Below are 25,259 nucleotides of genomic sequence, written 5' to 3'. Positions count from 1 at the left end.
TATCTTTCTCCTTTGCATGTGGCCCTTGTCATTGTGTGAAGCCACCCTTCTCCTTTGTATGTAGCTTGGCAGTTGGCCCTCTACTTTCCATGTAGTCCAACAGCTAGTCCTCTTTCCTTGTAGTGATATCCTGGTGATGTGACCCAGCAGCCATCCCCTTCTACCCCATGGGGCTCACACCCACTTTCCTTTCCATGCAGTCCTGCAGCCAGAAGATGTAAGAAGGGGTAATTTCAAGCAATGTAGGGTCTACTTTAACTTACACTGTGGTCTGTCTCTGGCTGGTCTCCACTCAGGGGAACAGGAGTAGGAAAACCTGTCCCCTTCTAGTGTCTTGTCCCCTGTCCTTGCCTATGTGGGGAATGGTAGTGGTGCTCAGTGGGGACTATACATTAGCCTCCTCTGCATTCATGTTGAGCCTGGGGGGTTGAGAAAGAAGAGGCAGGGGACAGCCTCTCAGGCTATGTCTATACTTGGGTGTGATTCCCAGCTCATGTAGACATACTTGCGCGCGCTCACACCAAGCTAGCAGACTCAAAACAATAGTGCACCCACGGCAGTGACAGCACGGACTACCTGTGCTGCATCCAAACCTGCCTGAACCCCAGGGATTCATATTCAGGGTGGCTAAGCCCATGCCACTGCTGTCCGTGCTATCCTGGCTACACTACCACTGAGCTAGTCCTAGTACGTAGATGTAGTGTAAGGGGCAGGTTGCAGAGGAGCAGCCGTGTTAGTCTGTAGTCGCAAAAGAGGACTTGGGGCACCTTAGAGACTCACCAATTTATTTGAGCATGAGCTTTCGTGAGCTACAGCTCACTTCATCGGATGCAACGATGAAGTGAGCTGTAGCTCACGAAAGCTTATGCTCAAATAAATTTCTTAGGCTCTAAGGTGCCCCAAGTCCTCCTTTCCTTTTTGTAAGGGGCAGTAAGCAGTAGTGGCCTGGCTGTCCTGCAGGCTGTCCGTACTTTGGAAGGGGGTGGGAGGAAGGAGGAAGGCAGGAGACACAGATTCAGGAGACAATGAGTCAGAAGCTTAGGGATGAGAGGAAGGAAAAGCTGGTGATAAAAAGTCACCGCATGCGCCAAAGAATAGCTAAGAGCTACCTGAGAGCCTTCTTTGCTCCAGCGTAAGAGGGGAGTTCTACTCTGCTACGAAATTCAGGGTGGCTGTGGAGCACAGCACAGCAACGACCATAAAGTCCTAGAGGTGACCCTGGATAATGGTATTATTTCTACTGACTTGCTAATAACTTCAGCAACCGTAGTTCCCCTGCGGTAGAATAAAGTACGTGAAGGGAGACAACATAATATATGTTGAATAGTCCGATATTGGTGCGCTATTCAGACATCCCAAGTTCATGCATGGCTTCCCACCAGCAGGTATCCTCTAGTCGCTGCAAACTGATCATGCCCCTGCAGCACTGTTGCAACTGCATCTCCGAGAAACCACATGCCACGGCTCAGCGTGTTGTTTATACTATTCCCCTCCGCCTGTTCATTCCTCCACTCACCACGTCTGTTGTCATTAACTCATCCATGTCTGTCTCTCTCTGTCTGCCTTTTCTTGGGTTGTCTCTTTGATTATCCATATGCCTTTCTCATAAGGAGCTTTCCTCAAGATTTCATTCTTTGTCTACCTCATAATAAAGAGTCATAACAAAGAGCGATAAGATTACAGCTGGTAGACGGCTTATCTAGATGTACCTTACCATTCAAAAGCTTTTGCTGCCACAGCAGCTGGCTTGCCATTTAAATAAAAACATTATTTTCATTCCCTCTGTCTTGTCATTGAACAATTTATCCACTTCTCTTCCTTTGCTAGCATGAGCCAATGGAGCTTCTCCAGGGATGAATTTGGCCCTTTCTCTCTAAGTGACTGACCTAAGAGCCAAGAAACATTTTGCTTAAAAAATAACTTCAGGACAAACTACTACTACTAATATAATACAGTAATAGTAAAAAAAAAAACAAAAAAAAAAACAAAACACCTAAAGCAAGTGCAGCCCACCAAAGGAATTGGAGGTTGGAAACAGGGCCATTAAAGCAGGTAAGGTGAAAAAGAATGATTTTTCCCAGGATTTACCTGCTGTGGCTAGGACACCCAGACTGGAAATCAAGGACAAGACAAAGGCAAGAGAAAGAAGTTTTTGATTAAGAAAGAGAAGGCTTATGGGCCAGTGGCCAGGATGCACTGGAAAGACTCACAGAGCCAATAGGACGGATTCTGGTCTCAGTCACACCCCTGTAAAGGCCAAGTAACTCCGCTGAGTTCAGTGGTGTCAAGGTGGCATTACAGTGGTGTAACTGAGGGCAAGGTTTGGCCTGGGATGCACGAGCTGATGACCAAGCTCTTCCCTCTGCACTCCCAAACCAGAAGGGAGCATTGTGAAAAGCCAGGCTGCTTTCTAGACCAGTCATCTCCCCACAACCCTGGTCCTCAAGTTTTTCTGTTTTTTCTTCTGCATGCTCCTAGGGAAGCTAATGCCAGAACATGCATATTCCTCTCCTACTCAAGCTTTACAATAGCCCAGTACTTCCTGCTGCTCTCAAGCTGCTCAACACAACTGCTGCGGCTAACTGCCCTTTATCCAGCCCATTATAAGGGTCTATCTTAAGGTGCTGCCTCCTGCCCCTTCCCCGCCCTCGGGACTCCCCATGGGGATGCTTGTTTTGTGACCAGTCCCCAGGCTTTCTCCACACTGTCCCTTTCACGACTCCATGCTGTCCCAATCTCCATTTAGAAACTAGCAGACACAAAGGCTTGGCCCCTTCACCTCTCCTTTCACTGTGGCTTTATTATGATAGGGGAAAGGGGAGGAGGCAGCTCAGCGCATGGGTTCCTCCCAGTAACCTGGTCCCGATGACTTCAGCCTGCTTTAACAGGGGCTGAAGGGAGTTCTCTCCCCCTCCCCGCCTCCCAAGCCCATGTATTCCATTCACCAGACAGGGGGAGCCAGGCTGGCGACAAAAGCAGTTGCTCTTTCTTGAGGCTGAGTTGAGAGGAAATAAAACCTTCCAGTCTCCTGTCTGCGCCTTTGGGCATTTCAGAGTGGATTCTGCCCACTTGGCTGGCTGATTCCTTTACACAGCGTGTGCATGCACTTGTCTGTGGGTGTGCACGCATTGCTGTCTCCGCAGATGTACCCCCAGCTGTCACTCCACAGCGCGCATTCCCTCCCCCTTTCGTTCTCATTCCCTTTCTCCCCCTATTTCTTATTTACAGAGGATTACAATCTCTTTTACATGCTGTCCTCTAACCCTTCCTCTCTGCACTTCGGGCACTGCTAGCATCTTGGCACCCTGCAGGGAGCAGGGGGGCTGATGCTCACTAGAGTCCATTGAGCGCTCGCCTGGCTGTTGATCGCTTCCACTGGATTTGTTTTGGGACTCGTCGGGGTTTAATGAAGGACCTGAAGAACGCGCAAGAGGCTCTGTTCCAGGCAGAGAACAGTAAGTAGAGGTGTCTCTGTTTTATATTTGTGCCCAGCTATTTGAAATCTTGCAGTGGGCTTTTGCTCACTGCCATCTTCTGTCCACAGAGCACTTGCTGCCACAGGGAGGGGGTTCACCGGCAGTGACAGAACTGCCTGTCACAAGGTACTGCTGAGACAACCTAGCAATGTGCAGCCACAGGGCAGCCGTTTTACTGACCAGACAGAACTGCAGATTCTGCCCCAGGGACGGATGGTACCGGTTTTAATTCAGTTCATGTGTTGGGGGACTGGAAGTAACTCCTGTCAGCCAGGAATGGCACAGAAATCTTTGTCTACAGCATGAGCAGCTCAAATCTGAGTACAGCGCTGATCCTAAGTACTTGGTGCTAGGACCAATATGTACTGGATAAGCACCACAAAATATTGTCTTCCAATCCAGAACAATAAAGGATGGGTCTGAAACTGGGGGTGCCACTGGTCTTGCCTGTGGAGGTTTCAGAGAATGTTTCTGGGCTGAGCTGCCTTCGAAGGGACTGTATAAAATGCAAACGTGAATGAGGACAGGAAGCTGATGGAAGTATTGTCTAAGGACCGGTCCATATGAAGTCCAGGCTCCAGTAAACAAGCCTGATGAGGTAGGGCACTTTCTCTTAGGTTTGTTTTTATTTGTGTGTCTTCTACCCACAAAGTACTCAGGAAAACCCTGTCACAAGGCGTGAACTCAAGGAAGTTATGTCACAAGAGCCAAAAATAGAGCCAAAATTCTCTTAAGAGTCCCCAGAGGCTGAGCCCAGATATTTGTGAACCTGTATGAGGGTATCCTGCTGCAGGGAGGAGAGAGGAGGGTGGAGAGAGATTTGCAGCCTTTTTCAGTCTCATTCCTTTGGGTGGATCTACCTGGGAGCAAGGGGGGCAGATGAAGGAGGGCTTGAGAGAGCTGAATGTGAAACTTCTTCCTGATCCTGCCTCAAGAGGTGGATTATGTGTGTGTACGTGTAGAAGGAGACGTGCACCCATGTAGGTTACACAGCACTCTGCCACAATGCTTACATTTCATAGCTGGCCTGTCACTAGCACTGCAGCTTATTTTAATTTGAGAGAGAAAAGATCAGACCCACCCCTGGACACGGAGCTGAATGTCCCCCTGGTTTGGGGATACTTGGACCTGTGGGCACCATTTCAGTTCATTACAGAGAGATGCCCCAGTAATGAGATCAGGATCTGGATCCAAGTCGTACCACAGTTTCTGATATTCAAATGTAATGTTCTGATTCAGATCCACCTCTAATGTTAACATTATAGTTAGGCGTAAATGACATTGCTCTGCTGGCTGGGACTGTTCTTGCCACTTAAGGATCTGGAGGAAAAATTAAGAGGGGCCCATTTTGATATGAGCTGGAGCAGCTGTCATCCAGAATGCTATTACACAAGCAACTCACAGGAAGGGGGCACTTAATGATGTGGTCACCTTTGAAGGGATATATAGATTTGTCACAAGACAAGGGACATTTTTATCCCCTGAGGTCTCAGACCACTTTTCTCTGGGGTTTTTTCACTAGGGTCCATTTTGGGGGACTGGATTTTCCTGTAACTGCTGTGGGTGAGCATTGTGTGCCAGTGAATTATTCCAAATGAATGAAGGGCCTGAGGGAGCTGTCTCCCTGCCTGCCATTAGTGCAGGCTCCATAACTGAACATCATTCACCTGGGGCAATTAAAGGTAAATCCTGGGAAAAGGCATTTTTGGGGGAGGGGGGAAAAGCCCTAATAATTTTCCACACCACAGACTGCAGTGATGCCCCTGCTTCCAACAGCTGTGACTGCTGCTTGCTAGTGAGGTGAATTAGCAGCTCTGATATCTTAATGAGCCGCTCAAGCTTTCAGCCCTTCATCTTGCTTTTCAAATGTTCTTTTAGGATGACTGTTATGTATTTGCTGGGCTTTGCAGGACCGGAAAATTGTGGTGGTGGGAGGTTCAGGGGGCAGGATTGGTGGTGGCCGGGGGGGAGGGGCTGGCTAGCCAGGTGTGCTTGTGATAATGCAAGGGCTGGGAGATGCAGGAAACAGCCCCAGGATAGTCAGGGGAGAGGCTCAGGACTGGAATATCATAAAGGGGGTTCATGTATGCAAGGGTGGGGTTTTGGGGTAGAGATGAGGACTTTAAGGACTGTCTATATTTACCTGTTGCTGATTCAAAAAGAACCAATTCCTTGCCTCCATACGCCATGTTTTCTTACAAGAGGCTGATCAGGGTGCTTAAATCCTGGTCTGATCCCTATCCTAGTCCCCAGTGAATTGCAGTAACCCTCTCACCCCCATCATAAATCACTGCTGGGATTTAACCCCCCAACCTTCAGCCCTGCAGCCCAGCTTGAGCGACAGGATGAGCTGGGTTAGTTGGTTGCACACAAAGGCTGTTATCTCTCTAGGGGGAGGGGAGAAAGGGGCCAATGGAGCCATACACTGGGTGCAGGGGTGAGATTGTTCAACCCAGCCCACTCTGTTTCATCCCACTGACAGGTTCGGGGAACTCCTTCCCCATGTGGTGCCCTCTGGAAGTGGGGCTGGACTACTGGGATGATGTGCTAGGTTTAGTGGAGGGTTGTCAGGGGGCTCTTGGCTTGGATCTCACTTTCCTCACTCTTGGAGAGGCTGTCTGCTCCCATTGGAGAGAGGCGTGACCTCATGCTCTGAGCACAGGGCAGTGAACCAAGAGCGCCTGCGTTCTAACCTTGAGACTAAGGCCAGCATTTTGAAACCTGGATGCCTCAAGTGAGGCACCTGCATGAAAGTGGCTCCTTTGGCAGAGGCACAAGGGAGTCTTAAGGCTGAATTTGAGGATTTTCTTGTCATAGGTGTATGGCCATTCCCTACCCCTCGGTTCCCGTCGTGTCACTGCAGAGGGGCCCACTCTCTTTCTGGGCCCTGAGTCCTTGAGTGCCAGCCAAATGAGAACGTGGAAAATGCCGTTCTCTGTGAGAGGTGAAAGCATCAGAGCCAGGATTCTCAAGCAACATCCCCTCCTCCAACAGGGCATGTGACACTGACCTAACCTTGCGGGGTGGGGGCACTTTACAAGAGTTAGGGAGGAGCATTTTAAACTCCAGCAGACTAAGGGGCATGGCCAGGGTGCGGGGAGGGGAGAGGGAGCAATCCTCTGTCTCCATCATGCCTGCTGAGGTCAGAGAGGATGCAATCCTTCTGTCACGAGCCTGAACGGGAGGATTAAAGGCCTGAGCCACTGCTGACCATGGGATTAACCCCTGCAGGAAATTAAAGCTATGGTAGAGAAGGCTCTTCCCTCCACAACTGAGAGAGAGAGAGAGAGAAATCAGGATTTGGATTAGAATTGGCAGGCCCGCTGACAAGCTGCTACCCACATGCAACTGTTCCTGTTTGGATCAGAAAATGGTGTCTCCAGCCTCAGATGGAATCCCCCTTCCTGCAGCACTTTGTTATTAATTTTCCTCTGAGGGAGGAGAGCCATAATGCTCCTCTGCATTCAGCGCAGAAGAGAAGGAAGCCAGGTAACCTCCTTGTGTGTCTCCCCTCTGAGCCTCTCTTCCGCTCCCCTTCTCAGCTTCTTCCCTCTCACTACAGGAAATATACATGTGATCTGTAGTATTCAACCTTACCTTGAGCAAATGCTGGTGGATACTTGGTTGGATTGCTCCCTGCCCCCTTCCTCTCCGTTTGCTGCTGCTCTGGGCCAGCTCCATATGCCACTCCTGTGCTGCTCTGGGCCTCTTGTGTCACTCCAGAGTTGGACATCCCCCAATCTCCCCACCTCACTACTCTGGACCTGCTTCCGTAAGCTGCACCATGCATCCCTAGTTCTCTTCAGCCACTCTACATCTTCCCCTTCTCCAGTTGTTCTGTGCTTCTTCTTCAGGCTCCTTGAATTTTAAAATCTCTACCCTCCCCAGCTTCTCCAGTGTCTGACACTCAGATGCTGGGAGCCGGGTTTTGTATTTGTTTTTTTGAGGGTGGTGATAAAAATAATGCTTTCCTTGTAAAAGGACAGGACTGAGAATCAGGAGCTCTCCGTTCTAGCCCTGGCTCTGCTGCAGGCTCCCTGGGCGACCTTGGGCAAGTCACATTTAGCCCTACATTTTCAAAGGTGTCCACTACCTTGTGGGTGCCTCACGTTTTCAATGGCCAATGTGTCACTCTTAACTCTAAATGACTTCAATGGGAGCTGCAGGTGCTCAGCTCCCCTGAAAATCAGATGTCCCAAGCTGGACAGCCCAAACTTAAGACAGCTAAAATTTGTGACCATGTTCGGAAATTTAGGCCTCAACTTATTTGTGCTTAGTTTCCCCATCTGTAAACTAGGGATGGCAGTGTCCTGTTTCCCAGCAATGCTGCGAGGCTAAATTCATTAATGTTTGTAAAACACTGGAAGAGCCTTGGATGTCAAGTGCTACAGAAATTCCGAATATTAATTCTCATTCCCTGATGCCATACTTCACTGAGCCAATAATCACGTTTACGCTTCATCTGAGCCTAGGTGTTGGGAATTCACAGGTAGTTTCTGACATCAGCATACACATACTTGGGAATAGGGAAGAGTGTTTAATTCATAACACATAACGGATCTGATAGATTCTACCTTTTTTCTGTTTGTCAAATGTCTGCAAGTGGATCATGATTTTCTTGAGATTATTCAATGGGATTTTTCATAAATTTTGCTGTTGGACGGCTATGGGCTGCTTAGTTGTGACGGATCAATACAAACTACCTGGTGTTGTTTTACTTCCCTTATTGGATGAATATCTCCCATAATCAGGTTTCTGGTGTGACCGTATAATCTGCTTTCCAGGAGTATTTAAGCATGAGAGTTTATCACCCAATTTTTGTGTGCATGTGTGTTAAAACAAAGAAAGTTCACAGAAAACAAGCCCCAGGATATCTAGATTGTAAGCTCTTTGGGACGGGGACTGTCCCTTACTATGTGTCTGTACAGTGCCTAGCACAGTGGGACTCTGATCTTGGCTGGGACGTTGGAGTGCTATTGTAATACACATAAATAAATAATAAACAAAAAGGGAGTGGCCACGGCAGGAACAAATAAGCTTAAAAACATGAATACTAGTGGTCAATTTTTTTGCAGCCTTTGCCCAGGTCTCTTGGGCTGGCACAGATGGTTTCACACTCATGTCACCTTCCCACCCTGGGTGCTGCTCAGGGACAAATGGACCCACCTAAGATTCATCAGCCAGTTGTTTAACATGTTTTTCAAATGGCTTTAATCAGCCCACATGGTCTCTGCCTCCCCCCCATTCCTGGTGTCCAGACTCTTGCCCTCTAGGGATGACTGAGGTTGTGTAGAAATAACACTATATGCTCTAATCACTGTACATGGGGGTGCCATCACCCCCCTCTCCTTTGGGTGGGTCTTGGACTGCAGTGAAACAAGAATCTTAGCAACAACAGCCTCCCCCATGGAGGGAGGGGGAAAAAAGGGTAATCTCCTTAAAGCATCTTCCATTCATTCCCTGCTGGATTCCAGATAAAGACTAAAGCAATTTAGCCCTGGAGATGGACTTTCCTATCACTCATCAGCGGCTGTGTGTACGTGTGCGCGCGCACTTCCTGTAATTTATTGCTGGCATCTGCTGTAGTCTCTGTTACCTACGCTTCCCTAACAGACGTCACCCGTGCCCGCAGAGATACAGGCTGTTGAAAGGGGCTGATGTTGGATCTGTGACCTAAGGGTTAGAGGAAAGGACTGACACTACTGGTTAAAGCAAAGGATTCCTGGGCTGTACTTCTGACTCTATCTGATTTCTCTGACACCTTTGGCAAACCACTTGACCACTTGGTGACTCAGTATCCCTGTCTATGAAATAGGGATAATGCTATTCCTCTATCTATCTCTAGTACTCTTATAGTGGGGCTCAGGTCTGATGTTCAGACATGCTGAACACCCACCACTCCAACTGGAAGGTCAAAAGGAGCTGCAAATACTTCAGAAAATCATGCCCTTAGTTGATTAACTCCATGATAAATAGTAATACTTATGAACGTTTGTAAAGCACGTGGAGAGCCTTGGATAGAAGATATTATAGAATTGCTGAAACAACATGCAGAGGCAGGGCCCACAGAAGGCAGGGCCCACAGAGATTCTCCTCACCCTCACAATATGCTCTTTGGGACCCTAGTCCTGGAAAGTTTTGATTCAACTCAATCACATTTTAAGTGATATGGTGCCAGTCACCAGTGGCAGAACTGGAAGAGGAGAGGGGAGGGGAGGGGCACCTGCTGTAGCTTTTATACACTAGGATGCCTGACAACAATCACAGGAGCAATTAAAGTGAAATGTTCTATCGCTTTCGGGTTGTCTAACAACTCTATAGCTTTTCAGGTCCCCAAGGGAGCTAATCAGGATGGGAAGGCGCTCCACAGGGAGCCCACATGGTAGGCCGAATGTCAGAGTGGGGCTTCAGCTCAGTGCATTTTGGGGAATTGTAACATGAGGCCGGTGAGAGACTAACTCGCTCTGTGGCCCTGAGCTGAAACCAAACATTTTGCCCCTTGGTCTGCTCTGTCAAAGGGCACAAAGAAAAAGCATATTCCTTGCTCCACAGGCTGCTGGGGGCACTGTCGCTGAATTTGGAAAGTGTTGAATTTCAAGTGCATGGAAGACTGCATTGGACACAGGGTCGTCATGATCACAGGGCATCCCCTGGGCTCAGAATACAGTGTCCTAGAGACCACAGGACACCCAGTGGACACATAGGACACAGTGTCCCAGGAACCAGAGGGAATCACGTAGGCCCAGAGGATACAGTGACTCCAGGTCTCTGGAGCACTAAGGGTTTGATCCTATGATGCAAAGCAGCCTAAACGTTGGCCAATCCAGCCATTTGGGGATTTCCCTTGTGGAGTTGAACCTCAGGCTGCCATAGTGGCTCCTCTAACCCCAGGTGGATGGGAATTAGCTGGGCTACTCATGACTGGCTGATGCCTGGTTACTGGCCGAGCTCCTGGTGGTTGCTTGCCGCTTGTATGAGACAGAGCACCATGAAGGCATATGTTGGGCACCAGAACGCAGCAATGTGTACAAGTTTGTACAAGACATTGGTGTGTATGCATATGGGTCACATGGCATTCAGGAGTATGTGTGCATGTACATACATGTATGTGTGTGCTTGTGCCTCTGTAGGCTATACTTGTTATCATGCATATGTGTCTGCCCACACATACGGGACTGCAGATGGCTGTGTGCGAGAGTTTATTTGTGGGTGTGTGCACAAAAGTTTTGGGGTTTCTGTCTGTGTATGCACCCGCCTGTTTATGTCACATGCCCACGGCTGGGCGTATGTGCTCAAACGCACGTACTCACATAAGTGGCATGCGAGTGCATTTAGGTATGTTTACATGCAGGCTCATGGTGCATGTTTACATCACATGCTCATACAGGGACAAGGGTGGCATATGTCTTTACATAGTCATATGTGCATATAGGCACAGCCATTCTTGCGCATGTTGCAGTACAGGAGAGACAAATTAAAGGCTGAACAGGTGTTAATCACGAGACACTACAATACATTCTATACACAGGGAAAAGGCTCATTTCTACACATCTCCTCCTCCCACCCCACGTGGTGTGCTTGAGCTTTGCCAATGTATCACTGGAAGAGGAGCCTGTGATGTACCAGAATTTAACACCGGAACTGGATTCTCCATGCCAGAGCAGAGGGAAGTAGGGCCAGAGACGCCAACTCCATCACTGTCCTAGTGCTCAGGTGCTGCCAACATTGCTCAGAGCCCTCACAGCACACTGGGCATTGGGATGGAGAGGAATGATTGCAGGGGAGATTGTGTGGGGTGAAAACGCCACCTAAGGAATTGATGGGAGGGGCTCAGGAAGCACCCAGGAAGATTTTTAAAGCTTAGCACCTTTGGTTGGAGCTGAGCCAGGTGATACAGATGGGTGTTAACAAACCAACAGGCTAGGATCCGAATGCTCTACAACACAGGAGAAGTTAGATGGAAAGAAGGGGAAAGAGAGAGAGAGAGGCAGTGGCAAGCATCCCCTGCTGCCTAAGGGAGGACAGGAACACTCAACAACAGGATTTGAAACTGATGAACACCAGCTATCCAGCAGCCGCATAAGTCTCTGTGGCTGTCAGCTTAACTCTGCCGTTTGTTCCTGTGGTGTAGGGAGTTAAATAGGACACAGAGAAAGCCTGTTGGCTGGGAGTTGAAGTCAAGGAGGGAGAGAGAAGAGACTGCAGTTGGACAGTGTCCAGGGAGTCGGGTGGAAGCAGTTGCTGGCAAAGCCCCTCCAGGTAAGTGCTCCTGGCTTTTCACTGTTCCCACTGAGAAAGCGAGACAGACCAAGGGATTTCCGAGGCTGCATTTAAGACGAGCCATGGCTACAGATGGTGTGAAAGCACCTCTCTAAACCCAGCAAGCAAACATATGGAATGGGGGCAGCTATTTTTCAGCTTTTCCTTCAGCTACAGACTGTAGGCAAGATAGTCCAGCTCAGTTGTGGGGTGGGGAGTCTTTTGGGCATTGTTGCTGTTAATGCATCTTGTGCATTGGCATTTTGATATGATTATCTACAACAGCCTCGCAAGATGTACTAGCCCAACCACTAAATCTGCTCACCCCTCTTCTGGAGACAATAATTAAAATATCTCCTGGTGTTTTGCTTGCCCTTGAAAATAAATCAGTCACTGCAGGGTATAGGCAAGTGGAATTGAGGCACGTGTGCTGGGAGAAAATGCCCTGATGAGTGCACTGTGCACATCTAAAAATAAAGGCTAGGGGCATCGCCAGAGCCCTCCGGAGGGAGGTAGAGGGGGGAGATGTTCAGCCATGCGAGTCTCCTGTACATTGCTGGGATTTGCCCAACTAACCCCTGGTGTGAGTGTTGGAAAATATCCCCTTGCTGATACTTGAAAGAGTAGGCAGAGGAACAGAAGGGTCTGCAGAGCTTCCATCTTCCTTTCCCTGCTTGTCTTTATTCAGAGGGAAGGGAGAGGATGGGGAGACCTGTTGTCATAGTCACTTATTTTCAGAGGAGAGTTTTATGGTCTGTGGGTTTCTGATTAGGAAGAGCATTTTTCTTCTTCTAATTGAGACGTAATTCCTCCCCTCCCCCCCCATTCCTAGTCCTCTCTTCTGCTATGAGGCTCCTATTCTGCTCACTTGCTCTTTGGCTCCTGCATCTGCTGCAGTCTGAAATCCCCAAGCTGATGAGCTGTGTTATATAGATCCCAGCTGGAGACGTTACATCTGCTTTACCGCCAAAGAGAAAGGGTGCATTTGCAAGGGTGAAAGGCAGCTTGGCAGCCACTTCCAGTGCCTACACCACTGCAAATCCATGTCACAGGGAGTGGATAAACAGTCGGTATCAGCACGTGTGTGGTGAGAGGGAAGGAATTCCAAACTGAATTAACCATCATCCTTCCTCTTGCTTTGCACCCTTATTCTCTAAAACAGTTTGCCAGCCCCACTCCCAAGGGTGAAATATAACTGGGGAGGGAAACAGAACCCCGGAGCCTGTCCCTGTCTCCTCCAGTCCCTAGAGAACTGAGAACCATGTGCTTCTGCTTTTCCTTTTAGTATCTGACAGGTAGGGTGCCCAGATTGCTCCTCCATCCTGTGAAAACCTGTGGCAGGCTGGCTAGAGGACGGGAAGCCAGACTGGAGAAAACAGTGACCATAATGCTGTCTGGGAGTGCTAGCCACTGGTGGAGGAACAGGTTTTCCATGAGGTGGCGACAGACCTGCTGTAAGTACTGACCATTTGGGAGATCAGGTGCTAAGTATGGCGCCCCTGTGTCTCAGGGGACAGGAGAGAAAATAGATTGCAGCAGGGGAAGGATGTGGGGTAGCTAAGTATCAAGAAGTCTGAGCAAGTTCCCAGAACCCAAGGCACTGAGTGAATGGCCAGGCTGGCTGCAAGAGCCTATAATGCTCAAGATGAGTTTAAGGTGGGAGGGTCTGTAACAAGTGTTTCTGATTTGCCATTGGACTGGGTCTGGCTGGGGAGAGACAGAGGGACAGGCACTAGAGCACAGCTACTGCCCAAGGGCCACATACAACATTTGTCAGCTTCAGACCTTGTAAAGAGCAGATTTCTCCTCCCTTCTCTTTGTGATCCTGACTAGGACCTGGGTTGCGGAGCAGGGCTGCTGGCTCTTTGGGGAGGAAGGTGTTGCAGATCTGGGCTAGTAGAAGTGAGCAGTGATCCTATCACTGGGGCCCTGCCACATGTAGACAAATCAAAGAGGAATAATGGACCCTCATCCCAACTCTCCATCCCACGCACTGCTGGTAAATTAACATTTTAGCTCGTCCATCTTCGCACGGAAGGATCCACACTGGGGCAGCTGCTCCGTTGTCCCAGAGTGTGGAACACATGCCTCGAGAGCGCTCTGAAGCAGCAGCAGGGACTGCAGGGAGGGACGGTGTCTGTACTTCAGTGAACAGTCTGGTAATCACAGTAAAGGAAAGAGAGGCCCTTTTACAAAATGATCCTCACTAATGAGAACACAGGCAGTCACACAGGCTTATAGTCCGCACCTAAAATTCTGACCTAGGGCTGCCACTGTAAGAAGGTGAGGGAATTATTTCCTTCTCTGTAGAAGACCATCTTTGTAATCCATCCGCACCAACTAGATTGCTACATAAATTATTTACTGTGCATGTTACTGAGCCCTGACCTAATCTGATACTCCTGGCTTAGCTTTCTGAACACCCCACAAAGTAACATCATCTTTCCCGAAGATGAGAGTACATTCCACTCCTACTGCTGCAATGCTGCTCTGAACTATGCTGGCTGAAAGAAAGCTTAATGTTTTGTCTACCACATCTTTGCTTCTCTTAGTGTGAGGCTGGGTGCTCATTGTGAGATGAGTTTCCAGATCTCAATCCATACCCAGAACAGATGCATCCTTCAAGGGGATGGAAAACGAAACCAGACCTCTGCCTTACTGCTATTTTAGTAAAATGCACAGTATTGGTGTCCATGTTTCCAGGGGGCAATGAGGAGCCTCTCTTTCTTTTTGGCAAACCCTGCATCAGTGCAGAGACCTGGAGTAAATCAATTTCCTGAACACAACCACACCCAGCTGTCTGACACATTGCTTCTGCCAGCCAGGGCCAGCTCTGATGGCAGAATCCCAGAGCAGCTCAGTCAGGGGCCAATAGAGGGTAGGTATTTGGAGAGACAAGCCCTGAACAGAGCATCACCTGTATCGCATTACCTGGATGTTCTGGCCTTTCTCTCTATACAAAGAAGCTAAGTGTTATCTTATCATCAGAGCTGTCAATCTATTATTAATCCTGTACTTCTGTCAAGCATCCAGGAAAAGGCAGGGGCATTTGAGTGACTCATGTCTCTCTCTCTTCCCCTCTCTAACTCTTGTTCTTTCAAGTCCCATTCTGCAACAAGAGAGAGACATATTCTGAGTGGAATTAAATATCATCCAGCCAGCGAGCACTGCCACTGTGCCAATGCACAGGACAGGATCTGCTTTCATGGCACCTGAGGGAGAGTCTCTGTACTATTGACCCCAACCTTTGCTTGACAGGAAGGCATGGGGGGCTTAGGATAAAAATCTTCCTTCAGTTTGGCCCCAGTGATCCATTTGCCTCCTTAGGGAGAGCTGAGACAAGCAGGGCTCTGACTGCTATCTCCTAGGCCGATGTAGACAATCTCACTTGACTGAAGGAATCATGAGATACAGCCTGAGTAAAGAAAATCTGGGACATTCTCTCTGCACCCTTGTTGCCTCATCCTCTGGTGCTTCAAGAAGCTGCCCTGCCTATGAACCAAATCCTGAAGCCCTTATGTCAGTCTTCACTCAGTCCACTATCTGGCAAACTCCCACTAGAGTCAATGGGAATTTGAATTCCAAAAGGACTGAATAAAACCTGAGCAAGGACCACAGGATTCGGCCCTATTACTGGGAAATGGGACATCACTGATATAAACCAAGTCAACATCCAAAATGGATTGTAGGACATAATAAACCCCAAAAGAATGGGGTAAGAGTATGATAGTAGAGGAAGCTCACAGCTGCTTCAGTCCCAGCTTCTCCAAAATATCTGCTTCTACCAGCTACCTCTCCCAAGATGTACTTTCCAGGAGTTCCTTGGGGCTAAGAAACAATTCATTCTGGAAGTTGGTCCCTACAAACAGAAGCAGGAAAGCAGACAGGATAAGATAATCTGGTTTCCAATCCATGAAAGACAATCCATGGTGGGACTATAAGAACACTATCTGAGATTTATCTACTTTAATACTGAACAGCAGAATGAATCTAAAGCCAGGATAGTCAATTATTTTTTGTCAAGGTCCAAATTTCTTGGTCAAGGTATAGTCAAGGTCCAGACTTCAGAGAAAATAACAATAATGATAATACGTAAATAAAAAGATTTCAGGGTTTGTTCAAAAGCGTCCAGTGGCCTGGATTTGGCCCATGATCCACCTATTGGCTATCCCGATCTAAAGGCATTGACTTCTACAAGGCAAAATGAAGAGAAGAGAGGACCGGGTATGAAGTAGGGATAAACCTAACTTGAGTTTTGGTCAGATGCTCTACTTGCAGCCCATGAAAACACTGAGGGAGATGGAGAGACTTCCTGCTCGGAAGACACTTTCCAGGAAAGGAGTTACAATAAATATGAGAGCTCAGTACTGAAGCACAGGTGCAAACCCCCCACTCCGCCAGTATGAGGTAGAAAGTTTGTTCTCCTGTTGCTGGTGCTATGTTGTCACAGGGATGAAGTGGTAACTGTGAGGCTACTAGTTCCTCACAGGGGTTGAAGTGCTACAGCCCATACACATCCACAAGATCCACACAAATAACTGAAATGGTTGCCCCTCCAGACCAATGTGACCAGCAATACAGATGGCAGATACCACTGTGGAATAACTCGTTCATACTCAGGCCCCTAGAGACATAGTTCAATGCCCTCTTCCCTTCTCCCACCTGGCCTAGCCAAGGTTAAACCCCACCTGTGAGACACCGCAAGTCAAGGCTCAGCCTCCCACACCCTTCTCAACACTCACATCTTCATCAGCTAAGCTTGCATTTTTTCTGAGTTCTCCCTTGGCAACAGGTGGTTTGGGGAGCATTGCACAGTGTGCCAGACTCTCAGGTTAGCAAAGGCAGGTGGGTCTGTGTTTGTGGTTTTCAGAAGTCATTTGGACAGCACTGCCAAAGGCAGAGCATCCAGTGGGTTAGAGAACCTGTTGGGCACGTTTACACCTTACTGGGACACCAGTCTCGGTTAATTAACACTGAGGCCCATCACCACTTGAGATTGGCCCAAGCTGCAAAGTGTGGATTTGGAGCTGAACTTACCCAAGGTTGGGGGTTGTTTGGATCCAGGGGTTAGGTCTGGCCCACCTAAGAGATAATGACCTGCTACAAAGTTTGGATCTATACCCAGAGTCTCTCAAATCTAGACTTCTCAGCCCTTACCAAACCTCAAGAACCGTTATCTGGTCATGAAATTCAGCACTATATCCCAGCTTCCCTAGAGTTTGTGGAGCAGGGCTCAGCTGTAGCCATAACACATCATATTCTAAGGGAATTGGGCGGATCAGAAAAAAATGTTAAGGTGTTTATTTCTGAGCAAAGTGGCTTTTAAAAAATATACCAACACCCCTCCCTCAGCCCCTCTATTTTGAGAGAGTCATTCTTTAGCTCAGGCCACCTCTCCCATCATGCTCTGCTCCATTCTAGTCATTACTAACTCTGTGGAGTGTCCTCACATGAGGCAGCAAAGCCCTCTGGGACACGCTGACCTTTCTAGTGCAACTGCAGGGATGTTTACTCACTAGCCCTGGTAGTTCATAAAAAACACTAGGGGGAGAAAGGCTGAGAGCAAGCTCATGCTGCCAGGGGCCTAGATAGCAATGTCAGGGTACATCTGGGAGAAAGTTCATTATACTGCAGGGAACAGCAGTGAAGAATTCCATTGTGGTCATACTGTAGCCTTAACTATATTAAAAATGCATGAAGGCTTAAAGAGGGATAATCACTGTTCTAACACACACACTCTCTCCTCTCCGCTTCTCACCCACTAGTGCTTGCCTATTGGCTCTCCCTGTGTGCAGCAGACTCCCTCTTCACTTGCCCTTCCTCCTGCAAATGTAACAGCGGCAGTCTGGAAGTGGACTGTAGTGGCTTGGGCCTCTCATCCATCCCCTCAGATATTCCTACAAACACCAGAATCTTCCTCTTCCTCAACAACAAGCTAAGCATGCTGCCAGGACCAGTCTTTTCCAATCTCTCTGCCCTACAGAGGCTGGACCTTTCCAATAACTTCTTGGACCAGCTGCCCCAGAACATCTTCAGTGACTTAGGGAACCTCACCGAACTACAGCTGAGGAACAACAGTATCAGGACCCTGGACAAGGACCTTCTGCAGCAGATGGTCCTACTGCGCCAGCTAGACCTATCCATCAATGGTCTTGCTCAGATACCCTCAGGAATCTTCGATGACCTCCCGGCTCTCCGCTTGCTCTCCCTCAGATCTAACCGCCTACAGAGCCTAGACAGGGTGACCTTTGAACCATTAGTCAGCCTGCAGCAGCTCCAAGTTGGGGATAACCCCTGGGAATGTGACTGCAACCTGAGAGACTTCAAACACTGGATGGAATGGTTCTCTTATCGAGGTAGGTGCCAGGGGGAGGGGGATCCAGTCACAGGGTTACAGATTGACTGCTAAGCTTTGCAGTGGAGGAGAAAGGTAGACAGAAAAGACAGACAGGCAGAGATAAGAAAGACAGATCAGGCTGACCTAAATTCTAGATGTTGGCCAAAGAGAAGAAGGCCAGTACTATAATCCTGTGCTATGCTACAATGTAGTAATGCTACAGTGATTTCTGAGAAGGTGCTTGCATTCTAAAACCTTCTTTTCAGATGCGATTTTTCATACTTGCTTCAAAACCCAAAGGTGGATTTTTTTTGGAGAGGGGAGAACTTGCTTAAAAAGCTTGAAAATTTTAGAGTTATGAGTTTGAAAAAAAAGGTGCTTTTCATGCTTAAAAATAGTTCTCCAGCCCACTTCCTTGTGCTGGATTAACTTAAAACAAGACTGTTGGTAAAGCTTCAGTTTTGCCTCCAGTAAAGCAAATATCAGAAATGTTGATGTTTGAAAGTGGTGTACTGCTACACAAGTATTGCCAACCCAAAATCATGAGTTAGGCCCCAAAAACATGACTGGCTTTAAAAAATTAGTTTTTTAAAAAAAATAATAAATTTGGAGACCTTTTTGTTTGCCATCTGATGTTGGAACCTATAGGGTTTACATTTTAAAGCTTTTCTCTGCAACATGGAGGGATAAAAGCTGAAATTCTCTCAGAATCACATGACTCCAGGTGCTGGGACTTTAAGAGAAACACTGCATATTGTGATAATACCAAAGGCGTGACCCTGCTCTCTCTGAAGCAGGAGTAGGCCTTAACTTATCAGCATGGCAACAGCCATGTTCCCTCTACTGATCTCAAATAACCACACTGGGAAGAGATTACATGTCTGTGCAATTACGAGGCTGCAGTTTGGCATATGCCGTGGTGGCCAAATGTACTGACCATCCGAGCCGCATACGACAGTCTTCAGATGTTTGAGAACAAGGGCACACCTGCTGGGACTCAGGACTTCAGCCCTACGGGATCCCCGTCCCCACTGGGCAGAAGTCCCTACCCCACTGCCAGGCAGTGCTTCTCAACTCCCCCTCCCAAGACTAGTAGATGGAGAATGCGGGGCGGGGAGAGGGGCGCAGAGGAGGCTCCCGGAGCCACACTTTAATGAGCCACAGTTTGGCCACCCCTGGCATATGCATCAATGTGAGCACAGACCGAGAGGCACATTGGTTCCTCTTTTTTTCTTTTTGACTTTTTTTTTGTTTTCTGAATTTGACTCTCACACCACAAAACAAGAGAAGCAGACAGAGAGCATTCTGGTTTTCCTTTCAAAGGAAATTGCACAAACAGAGTGAAGCACCTGCATCAGCATAGATTGCTAAATGTATGGAGGGAAGTGCCGACTAGTGAGAATATGGGACTGGGAGTTTTAGCACCTGGATTCTCATTTGAATTCTGTCGCTGACTTGCAGTTTCATCTTAGGCAAGTTATTTTGTCTTTTTTGTGCCCAATTTCCCCCGTATGTAAAAAGGGGCTAACAACACTGACCTTCGTACCTTAAAGGGCTTTGTGAGTTAATTCGTGTTTTTAATGAGTTTTGATATCCTTAGATGGAAGGTATAAAGCATTACCAAATACTAACTATGCACCCCTCAGGCTAGAGTGTAGCTACCAAAGCCCTACCCACCTAAAGGGTGGTGGAGGGAGATCACAACCAGTGGCAGCTGCTGAAACCATTCTGCCCGCAGTGTGCTGAGGCAGACAGACAATGTCTCCTAGGTTAGTGGATGAGCAAAGGTAGGGGCAGCCACTGATATGCCATTTTAAAAGGTGCAGTGTCGGCTCCCCCGCCACTGTCTGTGGACCCCCTACCAGCGTGAAAGTGAATGGGGACAGGGCCTTCATCCCATCACCTCTGGCATGTGTAGTGCCTTCATCCCATCACCTCTGGCATGTGTAGTGCAGCGGGCAATGCTCTGACTCCGCCCACCCCCTTCTCACTCTTGCACTCTGGGAACACAAGGTGCTGGATTCTGGCTGCCTCTTGGAGTATGGAAGGGTTCCCTGCATCCTCTCCCACACTCCACTGAGCACTCATGCAAGAGAGACCAGATTATAGCCCCTTAGGTATGATAAGGCTCAGTTATGGTCACTTGGGGATTCAGACCTTTGTATTTCCTAGCTTCTGTGGGCCAGATCCTCAGCTAGTGTAAGTTACACTGATTTACACCAGCTGAGAATCTAGCCCTATGTATTTAAAAGCTGAACCACAACAATGTACTGACATAGCTCACCACACTGAACCAGGCCCTGCTTGACACTGAGCTGTGAATCACCCCTTTTTTCTCTGTTGGGACAGGAGGAAAGATTGACCAGTTGGCGTGTACGCTGCCCAAAGAGCTGCGGGGGAAGGACATGCGAATGGTCCCCATGGAGATGTTCAACTACTGTTCACAGCTGGAGGATGAGAATGGTTCCACTGTGCTGGACAATTCTGGCCCACCATGCACCAAAGGAAGCCCGACTCCTTCAAAATCCAAGTCAGGTCCAGAACCCGAAGTGGAGCCGAGTGTGGGGTGCCCCCAGAAACAGAGATACCGGCCTGTTAGTGTGCGCCGAGCCATTGGCACCGTGATCATAGCTGGGGTGGTGTGTGGCATTGTGTGTATCATGATGGTGGTGGCAGCAGCTTATGGCTGTATCTATGCATCCCTGATGGCCAAATACCACCGAGAGCTGAAGAAGAGGCAGCCGCTAATGGGTGACACAGAGGGTGAACATGAAGAACAAAAGCAAATCTCCTCTGTGGCATGAAACTCTTCTTGGAAGGCAAGGGCAGAAGTGAGCAGGGTACCTGAGAGCAGTGAGGCCTGTGTCCTCCCATGATCCATCTTCCCAGACAGATGGACAGACTGTGCTATCACTCCACTCATCCAATTAGTGCAACATGCTTCTGGGTTTAGGACATCTGGCTCTAAATTTCATTCCTCTGCAGCAGGCCCTTTAGCACCCCTTCACCCTCACGTTCTCCCAAGTCAATAAACTATAGTCAGACCTCAAGTGCTTGCCGTGCCTAATCCTTGCACAGAGCCCCCTTGGATATGCACAGCAAGGGCAGCCAACACCTTCCAGGAGATCCTGGTGTCCAGACACCCTCCTCTCCGCTTCAGTCCCCACTTCCTCCTACATCCCACACAGCACTGCAGAGCCTTCTGCAACCACAAAGAACAGCCAACTGTGCTGAAGAAGCTCCTTGTATATTGACCAAGACACCAGAGCAAGTGTCTAAGTCTCACTGGTGGAGTCATTGGTGTTACAGGACAGTGAGCTACTCCCCATCTCCTGTACAGCTGAGAAAAACTTGGCTAAGAGAATATTGGGAGCGATAGAAGGTCCTAGATGGTCACAATAGGGAGAGAGGGGAGATTCTCCTTCTCACTTTGAACGCTGGAAAGACACACCTACCCTAAGATCTGTGCACACAGCCTCCACCCGCTCACCCTGACAAACACCAACATGCACACACATTTATCCCCCACATGTACATACAAACAGCTATGTGCATACACACGGATCACCCACATGCACACACAAATATACCCCAATGCACACATGCCAATCCACCACATGTGCATACAAACATAACCACATGCACACATTTACTCACTTGCATACCTATGTGTATCGATACATTCCTACTCTGGAGCACCTAAAGGTATGCTAGGTGCCTCCCAATACAGGCAACCAGTCCTGAGGGGCTTACAAAGATATCTCAGAGATGGTGCAAAGACGTAGGGAGGAGCAGGAGAGAAAGGACAGAGACAACATCCTTAAGATTCCAGTGTTACTCAGTGAAGGCTTGTGCACAGCACGAAAAGGTGAAGCGTGGCTTTGTATTTATTTTATGGTTTTATAAACACAACTGGTGGTGACTAATGGGAAGCCTCAGTCTGCAAGTGTCCTATAGACATCTCGGATGAAGCAGGTCCTCAGGAGACACTGAAATAGAAACTTGCTGACCAGCCGGGAAAGTGTGTTCCATGTATAGGGGCAGCACGGAGAACAGCCTGGAGGTGGCTGTGGGAGAAGCAGATAAACAGGGTGACAGCTGGCATCACTGGCAGAGTGGAGGGGGTGTATGGTGGGAAGGCAATGTGCTAAGCAGAGAGGGGCAGAGTTATTTATGAAGGGCCTTTGAAGGTGAGAACAGAATGCTGGAACTTGATGCAATAGAGAAGAGGGAACTAGTAGAGGGATTCAAAGAGGTGGGTGCCATGGTCACCCCACACCCCTCTGACACAGAAGTGTTCACAATCACTCATACATGCACCTCTAACGCATAAAAATATAAGGACACACACACACACACAAATTGACTAACATGCAAACATATACATGTATGTGCTCACTGACACACATATGCACTGTATCTGTCACCTAGGCTAACTTTTCCCAGGCCCGATTTTAAAACCCACTGAGCCTCATATTAGCCTCATCTCTTTTGAAACTGACACACACACACACACACACACACAGAAGCCAACACAAGGACTCATTTTGTATCACTGGAAGTGGGATAAAGTGCTGTCTTCAGGGGAGAACGCACATTGCCATGGTAACCTGTTCTAACCTGTCACAGTGGGTATTCCTGGGACAGGAAGATGACACCAGAGGTCTTGCAGCTGCAATGTTTGTGTCTGGTGCGATCCTTAACATCCTGAAATGATCTGGCAGCTGGCCCAGATTTTCAGGGTATTTCTCCGGTAAGCCAGGTGCAGAGTCCAGCAATCACTGCAGCTGGACAGAGCCAGGTCCTATCAACTCCTTCCCTCTCCTATTGTATCCTAATGCCTTCAGATGATCTGTAGCCCTTCCCTCTAGCTGCTGCTGCTGGATTTCAGTGGAAACGCCACACTTTCCTTCTCAACCCCTTCACTGTCAGTCCAGCTGTCATATCAACAAACAGGAACACTACCAAGTACTCTGACAGCTTGGAGTGGCAAAATCGTCCTACCGGTCCAGAGCCACCAGATCCAAAGAGATGGGATAACCACAGACAGAAGTAAAACTATTCCATTTGTCTAGTGATGGCAGGGACAGAGAAGAACGTTCTACATGAAGGGGAAGGGAGGCTGCCGCGCAGGTGGGAAAGGGAGAGGCATATTCTACACACCCATTCCATGTGCTGTGTGTGGGAGGGTGAGGGGAAATGCCATGAGTGGAGAATGGACTCTCCTCTCAACCCACCTGATTATGCTTCAGCTGTAGCCTGCTCTGAAGGGCAGAACTGGTGCGCTACAGACTTCACCTCCCAGGGGGCATGTTGTTTCTGCTCCATATTCCCAGCAAGCCAGGACTCAACTCTGCCTGCTGGATCCAGACTCCCCACCCCAGGAACTTACCACCATAGCATACTGGACTCCGCAATCATACTTGAAATGGGACTTGAGTCAGAGCTGTATATTTATAGATTTCTATTTTACTTGTAACAAATAATGATGAAACAATTGCACAAAGCAAATGGGGTTTGCGTGTATGTATGTGTGTAGGGAGTGGGATAAGGGGTGGGGGAGAGGAGAAAAATCCCCACCTGCCCACTTTCCCCAACAAAGTTTCCTTTGTTGCTGATAACATTTTCTGTTTCTTCTGTTGTGGGTTTGATTGTGGCCTCGAACCTCATTTCCTCGTTTCTCCATGGTATGGCAAAGGGTCTGACGAATGGCAGGCTGGGTTCACCTCAGCCCTGCTACGGGGACTTCCAGGTTTAGAAGCCCACTCAGGAAAGGAGGAGGAAGATGAGGGGCAAAAACAGAAGGTTGTTGAGAAAGGTGAGGGGTAGACACTGCTTGGTCCCCATGAAATGCAAGTACTTGGGAGGCCAACGAGCTACTGAAACCCTGGGGTGGCGATGTCCTCCATGCTGAACAGTGCAACAGGGCCACCAGGGAAGGGCCCAACATACACCACAGCTCGGGAACAAGCTTTTCAACGGTTACCTGGCACATCTGCAAAACTTGCTCCTCTCATGCAGCTGGGAATGGGCTTCTCCATTGCCACCAAGCACATCTGGGGAACACGGTCCTCCAGTGTAGCTAGAAAATAAGCTCGCTCGATGGAGAAGAACATGCCTGGCCCACAGCTTGGCCCAGCCGTGGTAGTGTGCTCAGGAAAAGGCCTCCTCTGGGGTGTATCTGGGAAGTGGGCTCCTCCTTTGCAACCAGTCACAGCTAGGAGATGGGCTTCTCTTTGGAAACCCCAGCAAACATGTCCCTCCTGTGCAGGCACTGCAGTGCAGAGCAGTCAGTTTCTCAGTGCACATGGGTACACTCTGTAAATGTGCTCCCCATGGGCAAGCAGGCACATGCAGGAACACGTCTCCTCGGTGTGGTGCAGGCAGGCCCATTGCCTGCGGGGAGCAGATGGCTTGGGCAATTTCTTTTCTTCTGTTAAGGTTTGAGGGAGAGTGACATGGTTTTCTAAAATGGTTGAACAGAGGTTTATTTGACATGAGACAGAAGCTTTTTAAAGGTATATTATATTTCTGGCTTGTTGTTACAGAAGAATAATAAAGAATGTATTTTCCTATGCACCTCACTGTTTAAATGAGATCTCTAGTACCACCTCCCTCACCTAGCCCCCCATGCAGGCAAACACTGGCAGGGTATAGCTAAAGAGAGAGCAGGGGCACAGTCAGGGCAACAGCAACAAGGATAAGGTGTTGTGGCTATCAGCTCATTATCTAAAACCAGAAAGGGCCAAATTAAGCCCTCCTGTAATTACACTGAAGCCGATGGAGTTACATCAAGGTTGAATTTGGCTCAAATAGATTCAGAACATATTCAATAAAACATACTGTGACAAATAATAATCTGTGGGCTCCTACAGCTTCACATTTGTCACTATGATGAACATGATTTTTACTTTGAAATTAATGGAAATAGATCTCCATAATCCTCCTGCACACCGGCTACAGAGACCTCTGCTACTCAAGCAAAAGGAGATTCTTTATTTGCCGTTAGCTGTACAGGGTCTAAGACACACAGATGAGTAGTTTACATTCCATTCTGCAGAGGGCAGTGGTACACATATATACAGAGTTAATTACTTACTCTTCTTAGTCCAAAAAAACCCCTCAAGTGTCTGGAATCTCACAGGAGTTCAAATCCCACTGTTGGGACTATTCATATAATTCTGGCT

The 25,259-nt window shown here is 48.3% G+C and overlaps 1 protein-coding gene across 4 annotated transcripts; it reads left to right on the top strand.

The window, feature by feature from the left end:
- Positions 1-2,957: 2,957 nt before the first annotated feature.
- LRTM2 (leucine rich repeat transmembrane protein 2) lies at positions 2,958-24,651 on the top strand. Of its 4 annotated transcripts, XM_048828667.2 has the most exons (6): positions 3,404-3,455; positions 3,879-4,074; positions 11,608-11,735; positions 13,021-13,189; positions 17,501-18,091; positions 20,422-24,651. In XM_048828667.2, the coding sequence occupies exons 4-6, from the start codon at positions 13,123-13,125 to the stop codon at positions 20,874-20,876; spliced, it is 1,113 nt and encodes a 370-aa protein (XP_048684624.1). In that variant the 5' UTR covers positions 3,404-3,455; positions 3,879-4,074; positions 11,608-11,735; positions 13,021-13,122; the 3' UTR covers positions 20,877-24,651. The 4 variants fall into 4 exon arrangements, with proteins under 4 accessions (XP_048684613.1, XP_074978496.1, XP_048684624.1 ...); XM_048828656.2 differs by lacking the exon at positions 3,879-4,074 and having other exon boundaries at positions 2,958-3,455; XM_048828661.2 differs by lacking the exon at positions 3,404-3,455 and having other exon boundaries at positions 3,501-4,074.
- Positions 24,652-25,259: the final 608 nt, after the last annotated feature.

The sequence above is a fragment of the Caretta caretta genome, chromosome 1 (genome assembly GCF_965140235.1).
Source record: "Caretta caretta isolate rCarCar2 chromosome 1, rCarCar1.hap1, whole genome shotgun sequence".
In the NCBI taxonomy this organism is placed as follows: Eukaryota; Metazoa; Chordata; order Testudines; family Cheloniidae; genus Caretta; species Caretta caretta.
Note: the sequence above shows the minus strand (reverse complement) of the source record. Positions and strands in the feature narration are given on the sequence as shown.